This window comes from Micromesistius poutassou, assembly GCF_964030765.1.
Source record: "Micromesistius poutassou genome assembly, chromosome: 13".
Taxonomy (NCBI): Eukaryota; Metazoa; Chordata; class Actinopteri; order Gadiformes; family Gadidae; genus Micromesistius; species Micromesistius poutassou.
The window spans coordinates 1,452,523-1,480,343 of record NC_140283.1 but is presented as its reverse complement, the minus strand read 5'-3'; the positions used below and the strand labels follow the sequence as shown (position 1 = coordinate 1,480,343).

Here is a 27,821-nt window from a genome sequence, read left to right as displayed (position 1 = left end):
CACATAAGAGACTCAGGAAGCCTAGTAGAATTTAAGTCCAGCCTAAAGCTCTGGCTAAAAGAAACACAAAAGTGTAACCACCTATGATTGACGGGCCTGTACTCTGATCACATTGATGGAATTTTATGTATTGTCTCATTTTTATGTATTGTATTTAGTGTACTGATGGTCGTTGTTTCTTCTGCCTGCCTGTCCAGGGACAACAGATGTAAATTAGCTGTCAGCTAACTCTGGTACAATTACCTTAATTGTGCACTGTCCCTGTAAAAATAAAGTAATAAAAAAAAAGAAAAAAAAAAAGTTTCATGAAGATTGGACAGAATATGTGGCCTGTGAAAATGTACTATTGATTTTGACATCTTTCAAAATGGCAGCCAAATTCTGAAGTGAAAAATAGTTTTGGAGCTATTTGGGGAGGGCTGGCAATATCACCAGACATTGAAAAATTAAAAAAAGAAACAAATTTGCAATCCACTTAGGTGAAGAGATAGGAGTTAAAACACATTTTCAATAATTGCACCGCCCCCTAGATGTCAAAGGTCAGCAAATGTTTTGGGTGTCCCCAGGATGATGTCATGACTCATCCTGGGGATGATATACTAAGTTTGGTTAAGATATGTTAATGAGTTGCTGAGAAATGGGCTTACATCCTGTTTGGCGACTTAGCCATCAAGTTTGATAAACTGTCACGGCCAAACGTTTTTGAATTTCAAGAAGCTGTTGAATGCATTCATGTGTCATGGTCAGAAGATCATCTGGGCGACGTTTCGAGAAGATTAGACACAATTTGTGACAAGAGAGGCCTTTTAAAGGTTTTTGATCAAATCCAACATGCCGGAAAATCCAATATGGTGGAAAATGACGTGATAGGATGTGTTGAACTAGGCTTGGCCCAAGGGTTCCAAGAGGTCAAAAGTTAATAACATTAATGCATGTCCAACTTAGACCTGTTGGTGGCGCTAAAGGTCTTGAACTAGAGTTGCCTACACAGTATCACCACTTGGACCCAAGTAATGGGTGGTCTGCTGTTAAATTATTACAATATTGGGGAATTATTACATTATCAGGTTCTGCGAAATTAAGGCTAACCTGATAATGTAATAACCTCCTGTTAATGTAACACTTTATTACATTATTGGCAGAAAGATTATTACATTATTGGGAAGTTATTACATTATCAGGTTTTATTACATTTTCAATGGACTCGAGTTGTATTCATTAAATAAGCATATTATAGGTTCCATGGTGTAATGGTCAGCACTCTGGACTTTGAATCCAGTGATCCGAGTTCAAATCTCGGTGGAGCCTTGTCAATTTTACATTCTTCTCAAACAAACAGTATTCTGATTAGCCATCATCTCTCTTGACAGTTTTCCTAGAGTGTACCAGATAATTACACTCTGCAATGTTACACTACTCAAACACAGTGGCGGTCTTAACATAGAGGCATAGGTAGGCGGCCGCTTGGGGCCCCCATAGTAGGGGGGCCCCAACCAACCTCAAAAAAATATATATACATGTTTTTTGTGTTTTTTGTAGTACACAAACAGAGACGAAGCAAGACGAGTCTAAACGCAAAAATAAAAATAAAGGGTTAGGAAAAGGGTTACACTGCCTGAGGTAAATGCCAAGCCACGACCGAACTGGCTGGGCAGTGTAAAAACGCCTTGTTTTCTCTCTCATAGACTCTCTCTCTCTCTCTCTCTCATAGACTCTCTCTCTTTCTCTCTCTCATAGACTCTCTCTCTCTGGCTCTCTCATAGACTCTCTCTCTCTCTCTCTCTCTCTCTCTCTCTCTCTCTCTCTCTCTCTCTCATACACTCTCTCTCGCTCATACACTCTCTCTCTCTCACTCTCATACTCTCTCTCTCTCTCATACTCTCTCTCTCTCTCTCTCATACACTCTCTCTCTCTCTCTCATACCTAGGTTTGTTTGTAGAATGTTTGAAATGTTCAATCTCAACTGTAATGTCAATTCACTTACAATATCCTGTATCTTGTACATGGGTTTGTTTGTAGAATGATTGAAATATCAATCTCAAGTCACACAAAAAAGTGAATTATTCATCTTGGCAATATTTGCTAAGTATATGACTGTTTGTGGGGGTTTACCCTAACTACTTGTTTTGCTGATTATATTGACGTTGATTTTATCTTTAAAAAAACAGAATAAACAGTGATGGTTTTCCTGGCATTTTGGCAAAGACAGGTGTTGAAACCTTATTCTCTGTTGGGTTCCATCGTGACTATTAGTTTGTGTAGTGCCACACTTTGTGTTCTCTGCTTCCCATCTTCATTTTGGAGTAGGTTTAAAGGGGAAGATTTTTTTTCTCATCTCCAACCTAGTCAACTATTCAACTTCGACTACTGCTTATGATCTAGCATTGATTCTAATTTGCATAATTCACTCCCAATCCGTTTAGTGGGAATGAAAGATTAAACTAAATGAGACCTTTTGTACGTCTTCCATTTTTCTTAAACACTTGCGCCCCTGCTTATCTTTTGACCAATTTCAGAAATTGACACATCATGGCAGATGCATGTGGCTCGTTGGTCTAGGGGTATGATTCTCGCTTTGGGTGCGAGAGGTCCCGGGTTCAAATCCCGGACGAGCCCTCAGTTCTCTGCCCAATGTTGAGGACAGTCCTGTGTGTCCATGGTTTGACCCACCTTTTCTTGAAATGCCGAGGGACTCCCATTGAAATCCCTTAAACCAGGTAACACTCTTGGCAGGCTAGTGAATATTTTTGTCTTTGGTCTTAGTTGCCATCAACCCGCAACCCTGCTTTCATTGGTAATAAAACATATTGGAATATATCTTGAGGCAAATACAACAGGACAGGTCATTGCTGAAATGCAATGAGGAGTATGTATTCTTCACACTTTGGACAATGTTGTATTCATTCATTGATTTTACGGTAGGTTGAATGGTGTAATGGTCAGCACTCTATATCTCAGTGGAGCCTTGTAGATCTTACATTCTTCCCAAACAGACAGTATTCTGAGTATCTTTAGACGACATCTTCTCTCTGACGGATTTCCTGGAGTGCACCAGATAAGAACACTAGAATGTCACTCTACCCAAATGCTGAACAACAACGTACACTCAGACGCACATTAAGGTAAGTCAACTTCCACTACTGCTTATGATCTAGCATTGATTCTCATCTTCATAATTCACTCCCAATTGGGGGGGGTGTGTGTGTGTGTGTGTGTGTGTGTGTGTGTGTGTGTGTGTGTCAAAGTGTAGGCCTATGGTGTTTATTTTCTTTATGCACTTCTACTATAAGTATTACAGTGATATTATTGTTTTGATGATGAAGGTAATGCAGGTGTATATTAATTATTTGTTAATTTCTTCTTAATTTCTGCAATGCCAACGTCTTTTCACAATAAATCTCCGTTAATTGAGAGCATTCCGCTTTCAGAACCGAGAAAAGAGAACAGTGAACTGTATGGGCCGGTGTTTAAATCCACATGGTGGCGCGGCTCTCCAACTCAGCAGTGGGCGGGTTCTCCAAACAGAAACACCTCAACCGGAAGGCTCTCCAACTCAGCAGTGGGCGGATTGTCCGAACAGAAACACCTCAACCGGAAGTGACGTTCTCGGACAGCAGAGAAAATGCAGTTGCAGGAGAAATGGCTGCAAAGCCCGAGCCGCTAAAAGGTAAGAGATTAACAATTGGCCAGCGTCACACCGGGCGTGTAAAGTTGTGTCGTATGGTTACAACTATTCCGCCTTAATTCGCATGTTGTAGCTGAAAAATAAGTAGAGTTTTGACGGTTTGTGGTCGACTTGTTGGCAGGTCGGTGTTTGAGAGCTTTAATTATTTAATCAGTGTTTAAAGTTCAGAAACATCGACAGGAACACCCGGTGGACGCCGGCTAACACACACACACGTCCTCCGCGGAGCTGTCACCGCGGGGCCGGTCCGCCGCTCAGCCCGCTCCGGGTTAGGATGCTAACAGCTAACTTGCATACAGTCAAACTTTGCGTGATAAGTTCTCACGTCGGCGTTACGTTCAGAATGAAGAGACGTTCGGTACAGAGCCGGGGCGGGGTACGAGCCCAGGCCGGGGTACGAGCCCAGGCCGGTGCACGAGCCCAGGCCGGGGTACGAGCCCAGACCGGCGCACGAGCCCAGACCGGTGCACGAGCCCAGACCCCCAGGGGCAGTACCTTCTTCCGCAATCCAGCATTGCTCAGTGGCCACGCCTGGTATTGCAGCTGTTTTGGCGGGCTGTGGACGGGCCCCTCATGGGGCCCAGAAGCAGACACCCCCGTTCACCCCAATACAAGCGGGGGACAGGAATGTGTCTCCGCAATCTTTTTCTGGATATCAATCAAAGGCTCACAATTATCTTTAGGCCATGTACTAATGAAATGAAAGTTTTCTCTTTTCAAAACGCCACCTCAAGCGTTTTATTAGATTTACGTAATAATGCTGATGATGGACTTCACATTATGTTTTCAGGGGTTGCTAAGCCTTATTGTATGCATTTCAATATCGCAAAGACTATATTGAAAGATATGACAAAATAGGTTCTTGAAAACATAAGCTGGTTATGATTTGGACTGGATTCGATCACCCTCCCCATTGGAGGAAAAATGGACCACAATTTTAATATACCTGCACCACAGTGCAAGACCCAAGACGTTTGATAATTATTATTTGATAATTCATCACAGAAGTCAACAATGAAGAAACATGGTTACTTATTGCACACATCCTAATGCTGCTATATGACTGTGTTAGACTACAGTGGTCTGATTTAAAGAGAGGCGGCTCACTGCAGCCTCTCTTTCAACAACTTTAACCTTAACCCCTAACCCCAAAATCTAAGCATAACCCCTAAACCTAACCTTAACCCCTAACCATAACCCCTAAACGAACCGTTAACCCTTAACTTTAACCTAACCATAACCCCTAAACCTAACCTTAAACTAACCATAAAGTTAAATTAGTTTGTGCCTCTATTGTAATATTTACGGTAGCCATTTCCATGTTATTAGGAAGCGCACAGTTATGATTACGTACTTTGTGTGCCGTGAGTTTCCCGCTGTTGTGGTGATGCTACAATGATATGCTGTGGAGAGCTATAAATAAATGGACTATACAAGTTGAATGAGGACAATTATTGGAGTTTAACTTGGTAGCAGAGGATGGTTACTTCTAAGATCTACAAATTATAGGGCCCTATGCGTTCCGCGATGCGGAAATCGTGGACGGAATCGCGGGATATAGTATCATTATTATTGTTTTCGTAACCTAAATGATTTAATAATTGTAAAATGGAAGACGAATAGGCATAAATACATAATTCTGTTTTCCAGTGTTTTGGGAGGTGGGTGGGGGATCGTCACCTCACAACTTGTCACTACTTTAAGAAACATGTCAAAGATGCAGTGTTGCCAATTTGGCAACTTTGTCATTAGATTGAGCGACTTTTGGCCATCCCTGGCGAATAGAAATCTTATCTAGCGACTGTCGGCAAATCTGGAGACTTTTTCATGTGACCTGGGACTTTCTTTATCCCTCTTCTCTGCACTGCCACAGCTCCCTCATTCGGTCCCGCCCCATCCCAATCACAATCCCTTGCGCTTGCTGCTTTCATTGTTTCCCACGAGTTCCTCCTTCTTCACCCGGATATGTGTGTTTGAGATAGGGCGATATGGACCAAACGTCATATCTTGATGTTTTCAAGCAGAATGTCAATATAAGATATATATATTGTTATTTGTTGACGCAATAACAAAGTTGCCATTGCCGCACTCCAACTCGTCATTCTACATCGGGGGCGCCGCTGTGCTTTCATTTCCCGTCTGCGTCGCTGTGCTCGTTAACCTGCCTTGCTGATTGCAAACTCAATCCTAAATTTGGGTGTAGGCCAGGGTGCTTTAGATTGCACTCCGCTGACACTCGAGCTCGCTTCTCAGCCGGGGGCACAGCTCAGGCACTGCTCTCATCATTGTGAAATGCAGGCATATTTTGTATATGTGTCACTAATAATGATTTTTTTATTTGCAAGTGAGGCCTTAAAATTGCAATCGCACAACCCGCGACCGACCCGCCCTGTTCAGGCGTCCGATCTGCCCCCCACCCGTGTCCAACACTGCATTATTTTTCACCCCTCAACAGTCGGGTACCCGCGGGTACTAGAACGTGTGCAGGACTCTGAAGCAGAGTGAGGAAATAGCAGGGGGCAGGTGCGGCTCGGAACGGCTTTTTTTGGAGCAAATGCGCTGTCATTTCAACGCAAATGAACTATATCGATGTTGACGATAGCGTTGCGTTCCATATCTCGTTTGAAAAAATATTGATATATTTTAAATATCGATATACCGCCCAGCCCTAGTTTGAGATGCATCGTACACCACCCGCACGACTTGCAAAGTGGAAAATCTCCCAGCTTTCTTGCGACATTTCACCGAGGCACGCCCCCTTTTGGTTCGTCCCACTCGTGCTTCCACCGAGTTCAGCGAGGTTAACAACTCCACAAACAAAGATGACTGCGCCCGCAATGAGATGTATTTTCTTTGTATTTCCACCACGTTGGTCATTTGAATGTCGATTTCAAATGGTCTAACACACTTGATAACATTGCTGCTTTAATCCGGTCACCAATTTATGCATTGCACAGTCTTGCTGTACGTGTTTGTTTTCAAGCTGGTTTGCTTTAGAGGCTAACTAAGAAAACAATAACAATGACTAGCCATGACTTCCCCAATTCGTCATGCAGTGCTGCTCATAAAGACAAACGGGAACGCAAAGTGTTACAAGCCAGGAAATGATGTCACAAGAGCAATGCATGGTGTACGATGCATCTCGAACACACCATAAATGAGGTGTGGTGGTGTCACGAATGACGTCATCATGCAAACCAGCGAGTTCTAGCGACTTTTCAGAGAAATAATAGCGACTTCTTGTGATTTTTCTTTTTGGCAACACTGGAAAGATGCCGTCTGAGACGGCATCTTTCCAGTGTTAAAATTAGACCCTAACTCCAGCCAATCAGAGAAAATTCTGTCAACATACTATTGATTGGACCCTTATTGATTGGACCCTTAAATAGACTTCAGTCTAAAAAAAGTCTAAAGCCCAACAGCTCTGTGTGACCAGAGTTGCCTCCTCAAAACATGAGCACTAGAGGGGAAGATTAGATTAGACTAGAATCTATTCAGGACTTTGTGGTGCCGAGTCTGACATCCCCTTAGAAAAAATAGGAAAGCTCTAGTGAAGCATTGCGAACAGGGGGGACTGTTGCCCGAAATTGGAAGCAGTCTCTGACAAACTCAACTGCCCTGTGTGTTCGACCAACAGATAACTGTTCTTCAGAAAAGCGTACTAAGGCCCCGTCTACACGGGCGAAAACAATCCGTTTTCATTGTTTCCTTGTTTCCTGATGCGTTTCTGGAATATCTCCGTAAAGACGGACTCGTTGCGAAAACGCATCGAGCTGTAGAAACACTGTAGTACACATTCAAGGCCACTGTGTGGCGCTGTTTCTTCACAAAAAAAAAGTGGAGCGCATCAAGCCTGTATATAAACATACAGTCAAGGGGTATCGGGTTGAAATATCAAGAGGCTGTCAGCAGCTGTCTGCCTCTCCATCTAGCTCACTATCGTTCCGTGTTTCCAATAGTGCAATGTGCGTCATTAAAAATGTACTGTTATATATTTTTATATTCACAAAATTTGAGTTTCCTGCTGTAATGTTATGCTGTGGAGAACTATAAATATATGGACTAAACAAGTTGAATGAGAACAATTATTGGAGTTTACACACAACCCTAACCTTCATCTCCTAACCTTAACCCCTAAACCTAACCATAACCTGAACCTAACCATAACCCTACTGTAACCCCTAACCTTAACCCCTAAACCTAAACCCAACCTTAAACCCTGACCATAACCAGGTTGCTCTGCCAGTCTTAAACCCAATTAGCTGGACTTGTTCAGGTGGAGCTGGACGAGGTCCAGAGAGGTGTCCTCCCGTTGGGCTCTGAAGTGACACTGATTTAGGCTGCCTGACCTACATCTCACTACAATTAGCCTGTGTGGTGCAATGTAATAAAATGAATCAGTATATCATGCATTATTATATCGGCCCATTTCTATTATTTCTCACTAGGGCTGTAACGATATGCGTATCGAAACCAAAATCGCGACACTCTGAGCCACGAACCTGTCTCGCGGTGTGAGAAGGCAGAATCGTGACACGCCATTTTTTAAAGCTGCTTTCACACCGCCGCGATAACTGCCTCGCTGCCGTAGGGTTCCACGCGGCGCTGTGGAAGGGCCAGGCGTTTTTAAAAGCGGCTGCTGCCGCTGCCGCCGCAAGTTTCAACGCGGGGAAAGCTGAGCGGTAATTTGGCAAAATCTGTACGCGTTCACGTGGGCGGCAACCGCTTCCTGGTCCAACCGCCGCGGCTGTAACCGCCTCCCCTCTGCCGCCCTCCCCTCACTGAAATGAACGGAGGCGGAGAGTTGCCGCGCGGCGGTGTGAAAGCAGCTTGACACACACACGCTGCCGCTCGCTCTCCTCGCTCGTCCACTAACTTGCTCGTCCACTCACTCGCTGACGCCACTCACACACACACTGCCATTCTCGCACACACACATACGCTACTCGTAACACTATGCCTCGTTATTGCAAATCAGACGTTCATGTTTTTTCCCATCTATGTGAAAGTTAGGCTATTAAACATGTTGCATTCTATACGGCCTGATTATGTCATTAGTTAAGCTACATAGCCTAATTAAAAAGTGATAATAGGATATTTGTCCGGCATATCATCAAAATGTCCGGAAAAACTAAACCTCTTCAGGTCAGTTTGACCGGCACCGGTTTTTTTCTAGCAGGAACGCTGGTTAGTGCCACCAAACTTTTACTATTATTTATTTGACATTAATATTTTTAAAATACGTAGGCCTAAACCATAAAACTAGTTGAGGATTTTTTTGCCTACCTGCAAGCATCCTCCAACTAAATGTTACATTAAGTTAATTGTTATTTAAGTAAATGTTGTTTAAATAAAATGCTTTTTAAATTTAAAAGAATCGTGGGATGTTTTTTCCTCCAATGGTGAGAGTGATCAAATCCAATTGATAACGCAGCGTTATCTTTCACGATGCAAGTGCCATTGCAAACAGTCTCTTTGAACTTCTGCGGAGCAAGATAAGGTGAGCGTATCGCAGGCAAAAATCTCTAGCTTGACATACTATGGGATCCAGGTTAGATGATGTGATACGGCCCCTAAAAGGAGACATATCTTAAAGGGATAGTTCAGGATTTTGCACATCGGGTCTCATTTCCAAGTGAGCCAGTGTGTTATTTATCATTGGAGACTGTTTTCAACACGTTTCATTCAGTCCTTCTAGTTGCAGAAATCGCTGGTGCTAGGGTAGTGCAACTCGAGGGGAACTGCTAGCAAGATGGGTACGGCTGATAACGGCCAAATCCGGACACCGCCCACTTTTGGTGGTGGAAATGAGAACTCTGTCGCACCTATTCATACCGAGCCGGACCGCACCCACCGGTGGAAAAGCGCCATTAGCAAGACAACTCACCCTAACTGCTCCCCACGAGCTGGCTGGCGCCTTGCATGGTTGACACCGCTGTCGGTGTATGAATGCGTGAATGTTAGGCAATATTGTATAGCGCTTTGAGTGGCCATTGGTTAGAAAAGACCGCAATAAATGCAGTCTATTTACCATTTATTGTTGTTAGTGAACTAGCTTAGCCAAATATAATGTACAATTCAGCAAAAATCACTACAAAATCAGGTATTGGTTTAGTTATATTAAGACATTGAAAGTCCTAACTGTGTATGAGATTAACGTCACATTTGAACATTCTGCTCCTCTTGTTTAAGGTGTTTAATGTGTTGTCCTCCAGGCTTCGAGCCACACCAGCCTTCCTGAAGTCCTGTTAATGGCCCATTTGAGTTGACACAATGGCCCAGATTTCAAGTGGAAATGGTTTCAAGCTGGATGTGCCCCAGCCAAAGGGGGTTGTGGGTAAAGAAGAAGCCCTCAGAATGGAGGAGGAAGCGATGGCAAAGTGTCAGAAGGAGAAGCAGCACTCTCTTTCAGCATCCTCTCGCTTGTCCTCTTCCGCCCCATCCTCTTCTTCTCATAGACTAATGGCCTCATCCATCACTGCTCCTCCTCAATCATCCACCGCCAGACCAGAAAGAGACCTCATCGTCTTCCCGGAGACCAAGAAACCAGCGGAGAGCGACAAGTTCAGTGGTATTGACGTGGACAAATTGACCAATGAGGAGCTTGAGAAACTCCTCCTGGATGATAACTTTGGGACTAGCAGCAGCAAGGCGACCCGTCCCTCCTCGCTGCTGGGCTTCAACCTCAGCGCCTCCTACCCGGGGGGCCACGCCTGTAGTCCCTCTCCATTCCAGACTGGCTCATGGACCCCAGGTATATCCACGCCATCCGGCTCTGGTGTCTCCACTCCCACCAACCAGCAAGCCCCCTTGTTCCCCTCCGCCCCCTTTCCCAAGCCAGTCTCCTTCCCGAATGGCTTCCCCACGGGGATGTCCGCCTTCATGGGCCTGACAGCCCCCCAGCCTTCCTTCATGGCCTTCACCCCCATCCAGACCGCTGCTCCCATCGTCTACCAGCAGCCCCCAGTCGACCCAGTGATGGCCAGACTTTTTGACAAGATCGCCAGCACTTCGGAGTACCTGAAAAACGGCCGATTGGCCAGCATGGATGTAGACTCGGCCCCGGGCCCTGCACTTTCCCTGGCCCCTGACCCACCAGCCCAACCTGCCGCCGCTGAGGAACCCACTACTGTCAGCCGCTTCGAGTGGCTGGACCTCGACCCGCTCACCAGACGCAGAGACGAGGCAGATGAGACGCCTCGAGGGGCCGGGGGAAGGCTGGCTGCATCAGGGGAGCCTGCTGGGGACCCCTGGGATGCAGTTCTAGAGACTGAAGGGAGTAGAGGCAGCAGCAGCCCCACCACCGAGGCCAAGGCCCCCCCCTCCACGCAGGCCCAGCCCCGGAGGGCTTCGACGGGGGCCTCGGGGGGAGCGGCCGTGACCAGGAGCCCCTCCCTCAGCCAACCTTCAACCTCATCACAACAGCTACCCAACAGCCAGGTAGGCTTCCAGGTGGATTTAAACACATTGATTGAATGTATGTACTGATGTTTAACTGCTTCGTCCTTGCATATCAAAGTAAATGGGCTATCTGGAGCCATGGCACCTGACAGCACAAACCTAACATGAATATCAGACAGAACAGAGCTCAGCTCCTGGCTCATCTCTCTGAGTTCAGGCACACTTATCAAGAGTTTTGATTATATGAATTCATCATACTTTGGCCAAACCATCCTTTTGAATCCTGTGCCCTGTAATACGCACACACGCGCATCAACATCGAAAATGTCGATTGGCGATCTTCCAAACCTCCACTGAAGCTCCAAACAGCCCTAATTGTCCTGTGCCCTGTACTACGAACCTCGATTAGTGGGTTAGCGAGGTATGTTGCGCTCAAAGCCTGGGTTAGCTGGGACACGAAAGTCGCTCTCTTTAAGAGTCGCTGTATCACCATGGTGACTTATGCTGTCAACCAGCCCCTCCTTTGACAATGGCGTCACCATTTGTGGGTGTTCCCGTGGACCTCGGAGCCCATATTGTAAAGGGTCTCTCCGACAGAGGGTCTTTCGGCACAGATCCCTTGGCATTGCCTGAGAATATTCTTTATGAGAGATAGGTTCTCATCTGAGGGTGTTCGCTATTTGATCGTACTTGTTGGACCTTATGTCCCAAAAAATCAAAAACTCCCAATTCTTATGTCATATGGAATACTTATTCACTAAAGTTTATGGAAATATATTTTTGTGCTTATTTCAAACTCGCACCAATGTTCTCAAGGCCATGCTGGCACCACATCTATGGAGGTAAAAGGCATGATGATGGACCGGCGAGATTTGAACCCCGGTCGCTGGCGTTCGGGTTGTAGTAATCCACTACAGGGGTTGACACTAACGGTTGCCCGCTTGCCCGGGGCAACTAAAAATAATATCCGGGCAAGTTGAGATTTATGGTTGCCCAAACGGGCAAGTGGATTTTTGAGGGTTTGTTAATATAAAGGCTTTTTATTCAAGTGTTTTTAAAAACTGCAGAACAACCTTTTTTTCCGCCAAATCACACAAAATAGATATATTTGCAATTGATCAGTCTTTTCTTCTCTCAGACAGTGAGTTAACAGACACACATCACTACAGCGCCCCGCCTCCTGTCACTCACTCGCAGTGCGGTCTCTAGATTCGGCACTAGTCTGACGTTGTCAGCTAAAGGTTAGCCAACACAGCTAGAATCTCAAGTGCAGCAGCAGCGCCTCCGCGACCGGTTTAGGTAGAGAAGGAAAACAGTAGTGATGGAGGAGTGCAGTTTGGAAGTACTTTGGATTGAGGCAAATTACCAAGGAAAGTCAAAAGACGCATGTAAAGTCATATGCAAGAACACGGTTTTGGGTTTCATAACTGTGCACATGCACAGCAATAGCAATCTTTTTCACGAAATTGGACCTGCACAAACTATATATTATGAAGGCTGAGCCTCCACTGATTCCGACAGTCCAAACCATATCATTCTGTGACTAAAACTTGCAAATAACAACTTAAGAAGAAACTTCCCCTTTTCTTTTAACAACCAAAACTGAAGTTTTACCTTTGATTTTTGTCCACATTCTTTTTGTTTTTGTTTAAGGACTCGAAGCATCAGATATTATGCATGCTGTTTGAGTTTGTTATTTTCATGTAGGGCTGCAACTAAAGATTATTTTAATAATCAATTAATTGGTTGAATATTTTTTTGATTAATTGATGAATCGGATAAAAAAAGTAAACATTTGTAATTGCCGCATCTTTATTCAAAAACGGAACATTTCAAATTCACAGTGCAGACTGAAGTGTAAAAACAACACGTTATTGCTCCTATGTCCCTGAGCTATTTTATAAAGTGCACAAAATTAGGTTTTCAGTTGTTTCAATGTCCTGATCTGTTTGAACAATAAATAAATTATAAAAAAGAAAGAAAAATGCAAATTACTAATCTGTCCACACTATTTGTTTCAACATTAACATTCACATTAAAGCGGTCTTGCTTGGTGCTCTAACACACACACAAACTCACTGTTCACTTAACCGTTTTAGTCAGGAACTTTGCATTGCAATGCAAAAATGTAAGCATGTCTCCATGCTCCTGGCTAAGGCTGGCTCTCTTCTTGGAAGGTATGTTGCCTGCTGCAGAGAACAGCCGCTCTGGTGGTGTCGAGGTGCCAGGCATGCATAAGTAGGACTTGGCTAGCCTGGCCAATATCGGATATTTGTCCTTGTTATTCTTCTACCACTGCAATGGGTTTTCTTCCTTAGCAAGTTTCTTTTCTCCAAAGTATCTGAGGACTTCTTCCCCTACTTGGGTGTGGACATCATCATCTTCACTTGCTCCATCCCCTTCTTCACTGCTGGAACCAAGGAGTGAATCAAGTAGAGTGGCAGGAGATGTTGATGCAGAAGCTGTAGCGTTGGAAGTGATGGGCTGCTGCACATTCATCTCCATCTCTCCAAGCGCCAGTCTTTGCAATTTGGTTTGAACACGAAGGATTTCTTCAGGGGAAAGAAACTTCAGTTTCCTAAACCTTAGGTCAAGTGCCGATGCAAGAATCACTGTTTGCTGCTGTGTCTGAAAAGGAAGTCTCCCTTTTCCATCGCTCCTGCAGCTGCTTGGTAGCAGTGAGTTGAAAAGCTTGCAACGGGCCCAACTCGTAGGCAGCACTCTGGGAGGACTTCAGTAGCCCCTTCACATGTGGAGGTATTGCAGATATTGTTGTGTATTTCTCTGCACTCATGAACACAGTGGCACGTTCAAAAGGCTTGAGGGCTTTTAAAAGTTCTTCTAGCAGGATCCACTGTTGTCAAATCAAGGTACCTTTTTCCTTTCTGTGTGACAGATGTCAGATAGTGTTGCTGTTACAGGCCATCTTTGCCCAATCAGTCGACTGATCATATAAAAGGTGCTGTTCCACCTTGTGCTTACATCTCAGGTGTGGCCATCTGTTGTTTTGCTCGTAGCTTACCGCTGGCTTGCTCACTTTAAAAAAAAAGGTTCCACAAGACATCTTGCAGCCCCGACAGCCTTTTCAATGCTTGGATGCTTTAACGCAGGTATGATCACCACTGATGAACATCAATGGTGAGAGCAAGTTTGCTGATGTTGCTGTTTAAAGCAGTCTTCACTTCATTGAATGTCTGTTCATATTCTCTCTCCATAAGCTTAGTGAAATGGGTCCTTAAGGGAAGAGTGTAACCAGGATTCAAGGTGTGAATTATCGTCCTGAAGCCATCATCTTCGACCATTGACAGAGGCCTCATGTCAGTGACTAGCATGTTAATGATGCTATCTGTCAAGACAGATGCTTGCTGTGGTGTACATGATGTTGTTCCAATCAGGAAGCCACTCATAGTTGCTTTTTTTTCTGCAATGACAAAGATAATATAAGTATGTAAAACAGCACAATTTACATTTGATATGCCTCGTTGTTTTAGTTCTGAATTACTGTTACGTTAAGGCAAGTAAGTAACCAAAATATAAATTACAGACAAGACAAATTTTTATAATATTTATTCAATTACACTCATGCAGGTTTAAGTGAAAATGTACTTATTTACACTCATTTAAGTGGATGTAATATGTTGATTTTGACCCTGTCTGACTATAAAATGTCCTGAATCTTACTACAGAAAATTTCCACTTGAAGCTTTATCATTAAATTATTACATCATTGTAGTATGTAAGTAAGATGTTGTATTTAATGTTTTATACCTGACCTTTTTATTTTATTGATCACCTGCTTTGGCAATGCAAATGTATATTTCTCATGCCAATAAAGCTTTTTTTAATTAAAATTTTGAGGAGAGAATCTGCGAGTTGGTGAGGGGTGTCACATGCCATCGCCGCGTACACTTTTTGCGCTTTTTTTTGCCGATTTCGAATGACAAAGCAAAATCATCTCTACAGATGCCATGTTTGCGATTGTCGATGAACGGTAATTTGCGACACAACAGTCACTGCCCTCTAGAGGATGTATTGCGTAACATCCATAACAACGCTGAAACAGGACGGAGGTATGAAGGGTAGTACCGGAGACAACGTTTGGTACGGACGAATTTCGTCCGGATCCGGAGGTATGAATCCACCTTTACCCTGCTGTCGAGCCCCCTTCCTCGTCACGGATGACTCCGACATGTTTTCTTTTTAGATGCTGTATCATCACTGTGGTGCTTCCGTGCCACGCCATTTCATTTTTGCAAAGATTGCAACTAACATGAATTGTAAAGTGCTCCCACACTTTGGAGGATTGTGGTCAAACCGGTTTCCCCGCCTCCGCCATGTTTTTTTTATAGATTTTATCGATTTGTTGTTGCAGCCCTACTTTCATGCTTTCATTTTCTTATTCTCCTGTGTTCTTTAAATGTAGGGTTGTACCGATACTGATACCAGTATCTGGTATCGGGCCGATACTTTGTTAAAATACTCATACTCGTTTTGTTTATGAATTGCCGACCACGCACCAATACTTTATTTTTTAAATTTAATTTTATTATATTTCAGAACAATGCACAGTGATGAACATGTACAGCAGTACTCGTAAAAATGTGCCAGATTGTAGCCCGGGGGCTAATTTCCATCTGTAGTCCATAGATACCACTCCAACAGTATTTCAGTATATCAAAACGGTTCCGCTATGCAGATGTGATTTCTTGTGCTATACCTGACTTCCTCTAGGGGGAGACAATGAGCCGGAAACTTGGAGATTCTGCCCAAATGCTTGTGTGTGTGAAAGTAGGCTACGAAAGGATATAGATGTTAACGGAACAGTAGGCTAAGCCAATGAAGCGATTTGGGCACATTTTAAGATAAAGACAATGACAGGAGTAAGGCAGATTGTAATGTTTTGTAACCTGCGTTGTGTTTGTCTTGTGCGGTAGGCACTGGGACACTCTCAGCTTTGGATGCAGCGGATTGTATTGCCTGCATGAGTCTGGTCCGCCTGCAGCAGATACCGTCTTTCCTGCTTTACATTATGATCCTATAGTGTGTTTTATAACTAATTAACACAAACAAACAATATATACAATTACTATGTCAATCTGACATAAAGCATACAAATAAAACAGCTAAACCCTCCACTCCTGTGGCGACCAACGGTATTGCACGTAAAATGCAATAATGACGTTACCGGCTAGACATGTAGATAGTTAATGCTGCACCACGAGTGGAATTTAGGAACGTAAACGAGACATTGAACTACAACAACTAATTGGTTACCTGCACAATGGGTCATCAAATATTGTCTAATGTGATGACATTGTCTCTTTGAAGACTTTTTGTTAAAAACAGAAAGCTATGTTTATTTTTGGCTTGGAATAGCCTTCCGTTAATTTTGTATAGCCTTACTATAGGCTTGACATAATCTGCAGAGGAGAAAATAAAATCTGTCTCCAAATTAATTGCACTTTCATGGAAACCAAATCTAAGAAGTATCGGCAAGTACACAAATAAAAACACTCGTACTCAAATCTGTTTGTAAAAAAGTGGTATCGGTGCATCACTATTTAAATGTGTTCTTTAATTTTACATTTTACTGGAGAATCTTACTAGCCCTGATGGGCTGAATTCAGTAGTCAGTAAAGTTGTTTGTTTTATTTATACACAATAAACACTTTAATATATTTCCATTCCACATATGTCAGCGATGAGTTGAATATGGCTTTTTCTACTTATCATCACAGTATGACTTTGCATTCCAGTAATAAGTATAGTAATGCTGGCAAATAGTAATAGTAATTAATTTGTTTTAGTGGCCATAGATTTAAGCCCTGTCCACCAGTGGCGATTTCTCTAAGACTGCAAGGGAAGCTCGGCTTCCCCTAAAATTTCAAAAATTAAAGGGTCAAATATATACTGTTTTGTTAACATTTCATTGACTCAAAATGCGTTAGAACACGTCCATCTCAAAGACGAGTTTGTTCAGAACCAGCTGCTTATCGCAGGTCAACTGACTCGATTTCTTTCTCCTACATTCCCGTAGCGTCACAGTGCATTTGCCTGTCAGTCTTGCACGTTTGGGCCGACCGTCCAGACGGACCCGGCATTTTCGGTGCCTGTTAACACACTTCCCAGGGTGAAAAAGAGAAAAACGGCCCTATGCGTTTTCGTGTTAGGATATCTGGCGTGTTATCGACGCCAGATACACAAACGATGACGTCATCTCCCCCCCACCAGGAGGCAACGTTAGATTTCCGTGTTTGATTTGATTTGTATTATTTTTGTAGCTTTAAATACAGCCCCTTGGTAAATTTAATTACTACCGGTACATTAAAAAGTATTTTCTGCTCAATCTACAAGGTTTAACTACTGCTCTTGTTGTTCTTGGGTTTCTCCTCCTGGACTGTATGTTTGTATACAGGCTTGATGCGCATGCTCCGCCTTGTCTTCTTCTTTTTTTTGTGGAGAACCAGCACCACATATAGGCCTGGAATATGTACTACAGCATTTCTACAGCTAGATACGTTTTTGCAACGAGTCCATCATTACGGAGAAATTCCTGAAACGCTGCAAAGGAAAACGGGGAGAAAAGATAGTTATCGTCTGTGTGGACGGGGGGCCTTAATGTCAGACTTCATGTCTGTCTGTTCGCTAGGCTAGCAGGCAAGTCTCTTATGAGCTGTTGTTTTGAAAGTGTGTGTGTGTGTGTGTGTGTGTGTGTTGACGTGGAGCAGTATGCGCGGGTGCTTGCTCCTCTCCTTTTGTCTGGTTGGCATGGCAACCCGTGTTGGTACAAGCAGGAACAAGCCCACGCTGCTCTGCTGAGAGACGACTCCTCCCCCGGGCCCGACAGGCCACTGCCAAGCCTACCCTCATGTGGGCCACTGGGAGAAGGAAAGATAGAAATCTCTGTTCATCCTGCCTCTATGTGCCAAATGGTTGAATATTTGTGCAGATAATATTTTACTTGTGCATGAAAAAGTGAGTCTTTTTGTGCTTATTTTCCAGAGCATCTTTAAGGTACACAAAGACTTTGAGTGTTTTCAGTGATGTGCGTTTGTGTGATAAAACATGAGGTTGAGAATGCTAAAGCCCATGTGCTCATTTCCTTTCGGTCTCATAGAGATGCAGCGATTATACATTCTGATGGCACGATTATAGTCTGAGGAAAAACCAAGATTTGACTGCTTCACCATTATTATGCATTAATTATTTCACAACACTAGGGATACATAAAATCACTTGACCATTCCATAATATGAGCTTCTATTTTTTATTTTAGCCACAAAATTTAAATAAATCTAATTTTTAATCTCATCCTCATCGTCAAACCGCTTATCGGGGGTCGGGTCGCGGGGGCAGCAGCTCCAGCAGGGGGCCCCAGACTTCCCTTTCCCGGGCCACATTGACCAGCTCTGACGGGGGGATCCCGAGGCGTTCCCAGGCCAGTGTTGAGATATAATCTCTCCACCTAGTCCTGGGTCTTCCCCGGGGTCTCCTCCCTCTGGTCGTGCTTGGAACACCTCCCAAGTGAGGCGTCCAGTGGGCATCCTTACCAGATGAACCACCTCCACTGACTCCTTTCTAAGCAGAGGAGCAGCGGCTCTAATCTGAGTTCCTCATGGATGGCTGAGCTTCTCACCCTAGCCCTAAGGGAGACGCCAGCCACCCTCCTGAGAAAACTCATCTCGGCCGCTTGTACCTGTGATCTCGTCCTTTGGGTCATCACCCATCCCTCATGACCATAGGTGAGGTTAGGAACGAAGATCGACCGGTAGATCGAGAGCTTTGCCTTGCGGCTCAGCTCTTTTTTCAGTGCGGTAAAGTGAACGCAATAGTGCCCCTGCTGCTCAGATTCTCTGGCAAAGCTCACGCTCCATCGTCGTGTTGTCCTTATCCGGTTGACAGGTTCTGAAACGGAGTGATGTTTACTTTTTATTTTCATGTACTTATGTTGCTGCGCTATTGTAGAGTCCTGAGACTTGATAGTGTTTTTTACCTTTTTTACCTAAAAGTTGACTTGACTTAATATGCAAAAGAAGGTTCCCTTCTCTTTTTTTCTTGTTTGTGAAAGTTTGGCTCAATGTCACTTCCAAACAACAGAAGGAGAATGTGCCTTTCATTTGTATTTAGTTGATACATGACTCCTTGACATTTCTTACATGTCACTGACAGAAGACGTGCTTAAGTGATACATATTGTTATGGAGATATGAAATGACCCACATGGTGTAGACCTGTCCATATCTCATCCCTAGCAGTCAGGCTGGTCTCTACGCCACGGTGGAAACACAGACATGGGCTGAATGACCTTTTAGACCCTTGAAATGTAGGCCTTAAAGTTCTGGGTAGTGGAAACGCGCCTATAGATTCATATAGGCTGCCTATGAAAGAATTTGGAAATTAGATCAAAAAACACAGCTACTAAGTAGAGGAATACTTTTATTTTATTTTATTATTTTGGTGCAAACCTAAACCATAGAACCCACACATGGGGAGAGTGAAGCATTTTTGACAAGTTCTTGTTCGTCAAGTCCATTTAGGCCACACCAAACACTGATTTGGTTCACAATTTAGTAATAATCCAAAAATACAGAAGAGACACATCATGTAAGACAGAGTAAATAGCTTTACCTATGATTTGTGAAAGTGTTTATTTCTTACATTTGACCCTGTATATGTCCACAGAAGGCAATGGAACCGATGTGTGTGTTCGTCCACACGGGCGAAACTGACTCGTTTTCCTTTGATGCGGTTCAGGAATATCCCCGTAAAGACGGATTCATTGCAAAACTGCATTGAGCTGTAGAAAAGCTGTAGTACACATTCCAGGCCCATAAGGGGCGCTGCTTCTGCTACAGAACTCCAGCAAAAAAGCTGGACTCCAGCTTACGCTCTGTTTACAAACATTCAGTCCGAAGGTAGCGCTTCGCGGTGGATCCAAATAGATTTGGTGTATGGGTCTGTCCGTAATCCTTTTTAGCTTCTTTTGGTAGTGGAGCAACATTAAATATTGCCCTAGCAACCCAACAAGAGACATTATCTGCTGCAGAATCATCACAAGCATGTAGTCCGCCATCATTGTTGTGGTCGTTCTGAGACGCCGCGGGCTTAAGAGCTCATAGGTTGGAGGGTCGAGGGGTGGGGCGATGACGTCATCGTTTGCGTTTCAGGCGTCCACACGAATCCTAACACGAAACCGCATAGGTCAGTTTTTATCTGAATCCACCCTCGGAGGTGGTTTTAGAAAAGTGCGTTTTCGGGCACCGGATCCACCAGATCCGTCTGGACGGTCGCCCAAATGCACAAGACTTATGCGGTTTCACCAAAAAATCTGCTCCATGTGGACAGGGCCTTAGTTTTGTTTGTTTTATATTGACTATACATCGTCATTGGAAAAAAAAAAAAAAACTCCAGTAAACCACTCAGCTTAATCCGATTACAGCCATAGTCCGACTATGCTCCTCAATTGGACAACTGCAATTGTCCGAGTATACATGGACATACATACACAAAGTCGATTCATTAGCCGAAGCGTGTCATGCCCCGGTATGATAAGTGGCGCGGGATTTCAACTAGTGGTAGTAGAGCCACCAGCCGACCTCTTTACGTCACCAGCAACAACAAACTCAGGCGGCATTCGAGAAAGATGTTTTCAGTAGACAGCTGTCAGTTCGGGCCCATGTCATTTCTCAGACGCTCCATTGTTCCTACAGCCCACTAGTCCGACGTCCCCTCCCCCCAGTACAAGTCTTTACGTGTTGTGGAAGTACCAGAGAGTTGGAGAACCAGACCCAGTTTTTAAGATTCATAATATCAGAGAATATCTCCGTCAGTTCTGCCGCCGCACAATTAATGAATAAAGATCGTAAAACGCGTCAGAAGAATAAAAAAAAAATATTTTGACAGATTTGCCTGAAGTTACTACTTAACAACATCGTTGATGACCAACATTTAGAAAAACATGTACTTTTATTTCCGCCTTGGGTGAACGGGGTGAAATCAAAGCGTAGTGTGTTCTTCTGTGAAGCCCCAGCCCCTCCCGTGGCTGGGGCTTCACTTATAGGGGGTAACCATTCGCCAAATAAATCGCAGTTTCTTGTTTTCCAACAGCGACAACAACACGACCATCCTCTCCTTCTACTTCCGGCTCTCTGCCCCCGGAAAAAATCTCCATCATGCGCAGAACGCAAAATCCAATTCCAATCCGATTTAATGTATACACGATTAATGCGACTATCATTCGAATAATCTAGGGGTCTTAATCCGACTATGAGAAACCCGTTTCGGTCCGATTTAAGTCAAAATAACCCAATAATTAGATTTTCTTGAGTGTAATGTAAATGCACTGCGGTGTGCTTCATACTAAAGTGGGCATTACACCGGCCGGTCAGCGGTCACCTGGAGGAGCACATGATAGATGGATAGATATAAGGCTGAAAACCAGCGCTCTACAGAACAGGCCATGGCCATCATCTCCTAGCCTAGCATGCAGGACCGCCAGTAGGAAACTTGTGTGTTGAGTTACATCCCAGAAATAAGACACCTGTCCTCCCACTCCTTCACTACCTCCTTTGTTTAAGACAAATTATGGCCGCTGTCACGTTTAAACTTTCTGCTTGTAGGATTAATAGACCGTACATCAACTATCTCACTCTCAAACCAAGATTCTATTTAATTTTTCTTTCTTCATCCACCTGCTATTTTCTACTGTTCCTGTACTTTACAGTTAACTCTGGTTCCAAGGAAAGAATGAATCCATCTCTTGTTGGACAGATGCCTCATAGACCCGGCTAGGGTCTAGTAAAGGCCGCTGATCCAGGGCCCTACTGTGGCAGGGCTGCCAGGCCTCGTGTGGAGGCAGGGCGGTGCTCCAGACCTCGTGTGGAGGCAGGGCGGTGCTCCAGACCTCGTGTGGAGGCAGGGCGGTGCTCCAGACCTCGTGTGGAGGCAGGTCGGTGCTCCAGACCTCGTGTGGAGGCAGGGCGGTGCTCCAGGCCTCGTGTGGAGGCAGGTCGGTGCTCCAGACCTCGTGTGGAGGCAGGGCGGTGCTCCAGACCTCGTGTGGAGGCAGGGCGGTGCTCCAGGCCTCGTGTGGAGGCAGGGCGGTGCTCCAGACCTCGTGTGGAGGCAGGGCGGTGCTCCAGGCCTCGTGTGGAGGCAGGGCGGTGCTCCAGGCCTCGTGTGGAGGCAGGGCGGTGGGGGCCAGGCCTCGTGTGGAGGCAGGGCGGTGCTCCAGACCTCGTGTGGAGGCAGGGCGGTGCTCCAGGCCTCGTGTGGAGGCAGGGCGGTGGGGGCCAGGCCTCGTGTGGAGGCAGGGCGGTGCTCCAGACCTCGTGTGGAGGCAGGGCGGTGGGGGCCAGGCCTCGTGTGGAGGCAGGGCGGTGGGGGCCAGGCCTCGTGTGGAGGCAGGGCGGTGCTCCAGACCTCGTGTGGAGGCAGGGCGGTGGGGGCCAGGCCTCGTGTGGAGGCAGGGCGGTGCTCCAGACCTCGTGTGGAGGCAGGGCGGTGCTCCAGGCCTCGTGTGGAGGCAGGGCGGTGGGGGCCAGGCCTCGTGTGGAGGCAGGGCGGTGCTCCAGACCTCGTGTGGAGGCAGGGCGGTGCTCCAGACCTCGTGTGGAGGCAGGGCGGTGCTCCAGGCCTCGTGTGGAGGCAGGGCGGTGCTCCAGACCTCGTGTGGAGGCAGGGCGGTGGGGGCCAGGCCTCGTGTGGAGGCAGGGCGGTGGGGGCCAGGCCTCGTGTGGAGGCAGGGCGGTGCTCCAGACCTCGTGTGGAGGCAGGGCGGTGGGGGCCAGGCCTCGTGTGGAGGCAGGGCGGTGCTCCAGACCTCGTGTGGAGGCAGGGCGGTGCTCCAGACCTCGTGTGGAGGCAGGGCGGTGGGGGCCAGGCCTCGTGTGGAGGCAGGGCGGTGCTCCAGACCTCGTGTGGAGGCAGGTCGGTGCTCCAGACCTCGTGTGGAGGCAGGGCGGTGCTCCAGGCCTCGTGTGGAGGCAGGGCGGTGGGGGCCAGGCCTCGTGTGGAGGCAGGGCGGTGCTCCAGACCTCGTGTGGAGGCAGGGCGGTGGGGGCCAGGCCTCGTGTGGAGGCAGGGCGGTGGGGGCCAGACCTCGTGTGGAGGCAGGGCGGTGCTCCAGGCCTCGTGTGGAGGCAGGGCGGTGCTCCAGACCTCGTGTGGAGGCAGGGCGGTGGGGGCCAGGCCTCGTGTGGAGGCAGGGCGGTGCTCCAGACCTCGTGTGGAGGCAGGGCGGTGCTCCAGACCTCGTGTGGAGGCAGGTCGGTGCTAGTTATGTAGTTTTAAAGTATAATTGTTTTTAAATTGAAAAGATATTTGGTATTCAACGAAGGAACTAAAGCCGTGACTACCGGCAGGATGTCCATGTGTCTAGTGTGTCAGCACTCCTCTCTGTAGAATGGATTAATATGGCTACGTTTATGCTACAATGACTTCTTTCACCAGCAGCTCAGATTTTGTTTTCTTTATTATTAGTATTATTATTATTATGTACTGTCATAGTCAAGTCATATACCGTGTAACCTGGTGAAATATCAGGAAGGTATAAACATATGTAAAAATAGATATGGCCCTAGACTGCACCCGACCAATGGGATGCATTCTACTCTTCCAAGGAAAGAATGAATCCATCTCTTGTTGGACAGATGCCTCATAGACCCGGCTAGGGTCTAGTAAAGGCCGCTGATCCAGGGCCCTACTGTGGCAGGGCTGCCAGCAAGCGCGCCTGCGTCCCTTCACATATTCCACACCGTACGAGACAGACGCTGGTAGCGTCAAGCTGTCTCTGCATCTCAGACATCGCTTCCGCAGGCATTTTCAAAAGCTTACGACAAAAAAAGCCAGTGGTGGAACGAGATAACAAACGCCGTCACTGTTTACCTGTGTATGGACTAGGGCTTTGACTCCGAACTTCGTTATTAGAATATTGCAATTTTTTATAATATTCAGAAGAATATTAGGCAGCCCTTAATATTCAGGGCTTAATATTCATTTATGGGCATTATTTTTTGTAAACGGGACATAGACCGACTCATTTCACAGATTCCTGTGAGACCAGGTTGCCTTAATTACATCTTTCGCATATTTAAGGTGAAAACTAAACGTCAAGGGAAAGGGGCGGTGATTGCAAAAAGTTTGCAAAATATTTAGATCGCTTGTTCACTCGTTGCTTATAATAGTTTATTCATTTCCCAGTATCATTTCCTTAATTTAGAAGACAGTTTTGTTCATTTTTGAATTGTAAAATAAATAAAATATTTTTTTAAGTTATTGGAAGCGAGTCGAGCTGACCTTGCCAGCTGTACCCACGGCCCAAAATAAAGAACAGCCGAGACAATATCCTTAATTCAAACATGCCGTTTCATTTGGCCTCAATTGGCTACGGATGCGAACTTGGAATGAACATGCACATGGCGAAGGCTTACCTCTCTATCCCCGCCACGTCTGTCCCTGCTGAGCGGGTTTTTTCCGCTGCAGGTGTTTTGGTCAATAGGCTCCGCACTCGTCTCCTCCCAGCACATGTTGACATGCTGTTTATCCTTAATAAAAACTTGGTTTGATGAGACTGCCTTTTGGCTCTTTTGATGCATCTGTTGATAGCTAGGAGCAATTTTATATGCCTGTCCAAAGGTAAGAAAGGCTATCTTAATTTTCTCTTCCACAAGCCCGAACCTGCTTTGTCAAAACGTTGTTCGGCAAGTACAAGTAATTTCATTGTTATCCTCCCTTATTATAATAAAGGGTGATTATTTTCGTTCCTGCATGTGGCCTAAAGTCTATTTATTTGTTTGCACTAGTGCCTGTCATTTAGGTAGGCCCAGGGCCGCCGCTCCCCATACGCAGAGTAGCCTACACAGAGCGCGTAGGGCCCCAAGTACCTGAGGGGGCCCCCAAAATTAAGGTTGATAATTATGACATTTACATTAAAGTTTACAAAATATATAAATGAATTACGAACAGGCCCACCATTGTTATTTCTTAATTGTGAATTACACTCTGATTTTCGCATCGGAGGCGGAGCATCCTTTCTCAGCGCACTGTGAATGTCGGCACACATCGAATAATCGATTATTCGTTCATACCACCCACTGATTATTCAACCATGAATGTTGAGTTATTCACATCCCTACTGAACAGTAAGCCTACCTTCAATTCCTACTATGACGACGCTGACACTGACTGGTCAGGACTGTGAACAATGGTTTCAGGACCTATCTACCACAACAGGGTGATCTTCCTCTATGTCCACCTAGACATCGAGTTTTTCTTTAGCAAGGCATTTGTTCATGTTACTCATGGCCTGTTGCAAAGATGCAGCACTCAGCTGACGCTGACCAGAGTTCAACTTGATTTCCAGATTCTGGTGTGCTGGAGTGACTCAGCCTTTCTTGCCCTATGAGCCGTGGCATTGTTGTCTATGGTATCAGTACTGAGAGGTCGGGATGCGGGCCGCTGACTCCAGAAGGAATGGTCCTTCCACAGCTCATCCATGGGGAGGGCCGTACTGTCGGTACTGTGTGTGTGTGCATAGCAGCTGTTTTGTGTGCACTTTTTGTGTTCAGCTATGTTTGATAGTGTCTACAAAGGGGACTTAAGGGTTCACTCTACACTCTGCGTCTGGCCTTTGTTGGTGCTAGCCCTCTAACCTCTCTAGTTGCGAGCCCAATACAAAATGTGTCCGCTGTCTGATCAACAGAGGAAGTTGATTAGTTGTCATTGCAGCTGTTTTCTCAGAACTAATGAACAGGGAAGTTTTCAACAGTGGGGTTTGTCCCTGTTTATTTGCATGTCTGAGTTCTGCAATTGACGTTGTAGAATTTATGCTCCAAATGATCTGCTTAGAAATAAGTTCCAAACTACTAAACCAGGGGTGTGAAACTCATTTTCACCCCGGGCCACATCAGCATTATGGGTTTAACAGTTGTATTACGGTTGTAACTGTAAGACTATATAATTATAAACGATTTAAACCATTCATAACATTAAATTACTGTCTCTGCATTTGATTATTGTTTATTCAAGTGTACAAATATTGTTCATGCAATTGCATACATTAAAAAATATATGTAAGCACAGTGCTCTGCATTACTATAACATTGTTATTCCATCGTTATCACATCGATAACTGTGTATCTTCGGCCAGCTGTATGGTCAGTGCCTGCTAGTTCGTTTACTCAGTCTGCGATGGTGTTTCTTGACAAACTGGTCGGGGCACACATGCTCACACACTGCACTGCTTCAAAAAGCACCCTCTGAAAAACACTTAGAAGCTCGGGCCATTTCTTCAACCACAATAAAGCTAGCTTTCATTGCTGCATCATTTTGGAATTTAGCTTTTCTGCTGTGATTGCAGTCTGCCTTTTAATTCAAGTCAAAAAGCAGACGTTTATCACAGACACTGCCTCGTAGCACAGAAAACATACTGTATGCATAATGTATTCCCTTTCACATCTTTCATTACATTTCCTTCCCTCTGCATACATTTTTCTCTTGAAAATGTTGGGATTATTCTTATCTTTTCAGCTCTATCACTTGTTAGTATAGTGTTATCGATAAACGCTGATTTGGAAACACTGCAGTCTAGTGGTAGGATGCCATAATTTCGCGGGTCGCATTGTGGGAGATAAATAATAATAATAAAAAAATACATAAAATGAGGTAGTGGGCCGGATTCGGCCCGAGGGACTTGTGTTTGAGACATCTTTACTAAACCAACAAACTGAGAGTTGTATATATTATCACGTATAGTGAAGTCAGGTTGTTTGTGGTGTTTATTCATTGTTATGTCGTGAAGGCTTATGCAGCTGCAGCATTAAACTTACACAATGGGCCAGGGTTTTGATGCAATTCTCTTGCCTTTGTTTTACAATTCTTTTTTGTAAAATACAAATGCACAGTCCTACCGACCAGTGCAACTCTCCACGCATCGTGTGGCCAGTGGGGGGAGGGGTGTCCTGGGCTGCTTGAGGACAATGTTTAAACTGTCCCTGCACACTGTCCAGGTAGCCCGGCACTACATTGAAGGAGTCATATTGGGCAATTTTTGTGGTTAATTATTTTGTTTGGGGATACTACCAGAAAAAGTTGACTCACCTTAATGTTCAAAATACCTTATTATTGTCACACACCTTATTATTGTTGATTGCTGCAGAATCTCTTTAGTCTTTGTCAGAAACGCTTGGTTTTAGCTGATATTTCAGTCGAAGCATACAGCTGACTAACCAAGACATTTGAACACTATACCGTTGGACCGCTTCCCCACTGGGTGTACAGCTCTACTACCAACAACTCAGCACTTCGACAATTGGCTGTAGCTACCTAGTTTGTTTTCAACTAAACAAAACCTGAATCTACAGGTTGATCCTGAAGCTACAGGTTGATCTTGAATCTACAGGTTGTGATCCTGAAGCTACAGGTTGATCCTGAAGCTACAGGTTGATCCTGAATCTACAGGTTGTGATCCTGAAGCTACAGGTTGATCCTGAAGCTACAGGTTGTGATCCTGAAGCTACAGGTTGTGATCCTGAAGCTACAGGTTGTGATCCTGAAGCTACAGGTTGATTCTGAAGCTACAGGTTGATTCTGAAGCTACAGGTTGATTCTGAAGCTACAGGTTGTGATCCTGAAGCTACAGGTTGATTCTGAAGCTACAGGTTGATTCTGAAGCTACAGGTTGATTCTGAAGCTACAGGTTGATTCTGAAGCTACAGGTTGATTCTGAAGCTACAGGT

General features: G+C 45.1%; 1 protein-coding gene and 2 non-coding genes across 3 annotated transcripts in view; all 3 read left to right on the top strand.

Moving 5' to 3' along the window:
- Window positions 1-1,236: 1,236 nt before the first annotated feature.
- On the top strand, window positions 1,237-1,308 carry AC3HAE_027821 (transfer RNA glutamine (anticodon UUG)). The gene has a single exon. It is a non-coding gene; the product is annotated as a tRNA-Gln (tRNA).
- Window positions 1,309-2,544: 1,236 nt separating this feature from the next.
- Window positions 2,545-2,616, top strand: AC3HAE_027820 (transfer RNA proline (anticodon UGG)). Its single transcript has one exon. It is a non-coding gene; the product is annotated as a tRNA-Pro (tRNA).
- A 993-nt stretch (window positions 2,617-3,609) lies between these two features.
- Window positions 3,610-27,821, top strand: part of pik3c2a (phosphatidylinositol-4-phosphate 3-kinase, catalytic subunit type 2 alpha) — a 73,938-nt gene continuing 49,726 nt past the window's right edge. Inside the window, exons 1-2 of the mRNA XM_084476890.1 lie at window positions 3,610-3,667; window positions 9,878-11,125. Coding sequence (XP_084333016.1) covers window positions 9,959-11,125 — 1,167 coding nt within the window. The 5' untranslated portion in view covers window positions 3,610-3,667; window positions 9,878-9,958. The remainder of the gene's footprint in view (window positions 3,668-9,877; window positions 11,126-27,821) is intronic.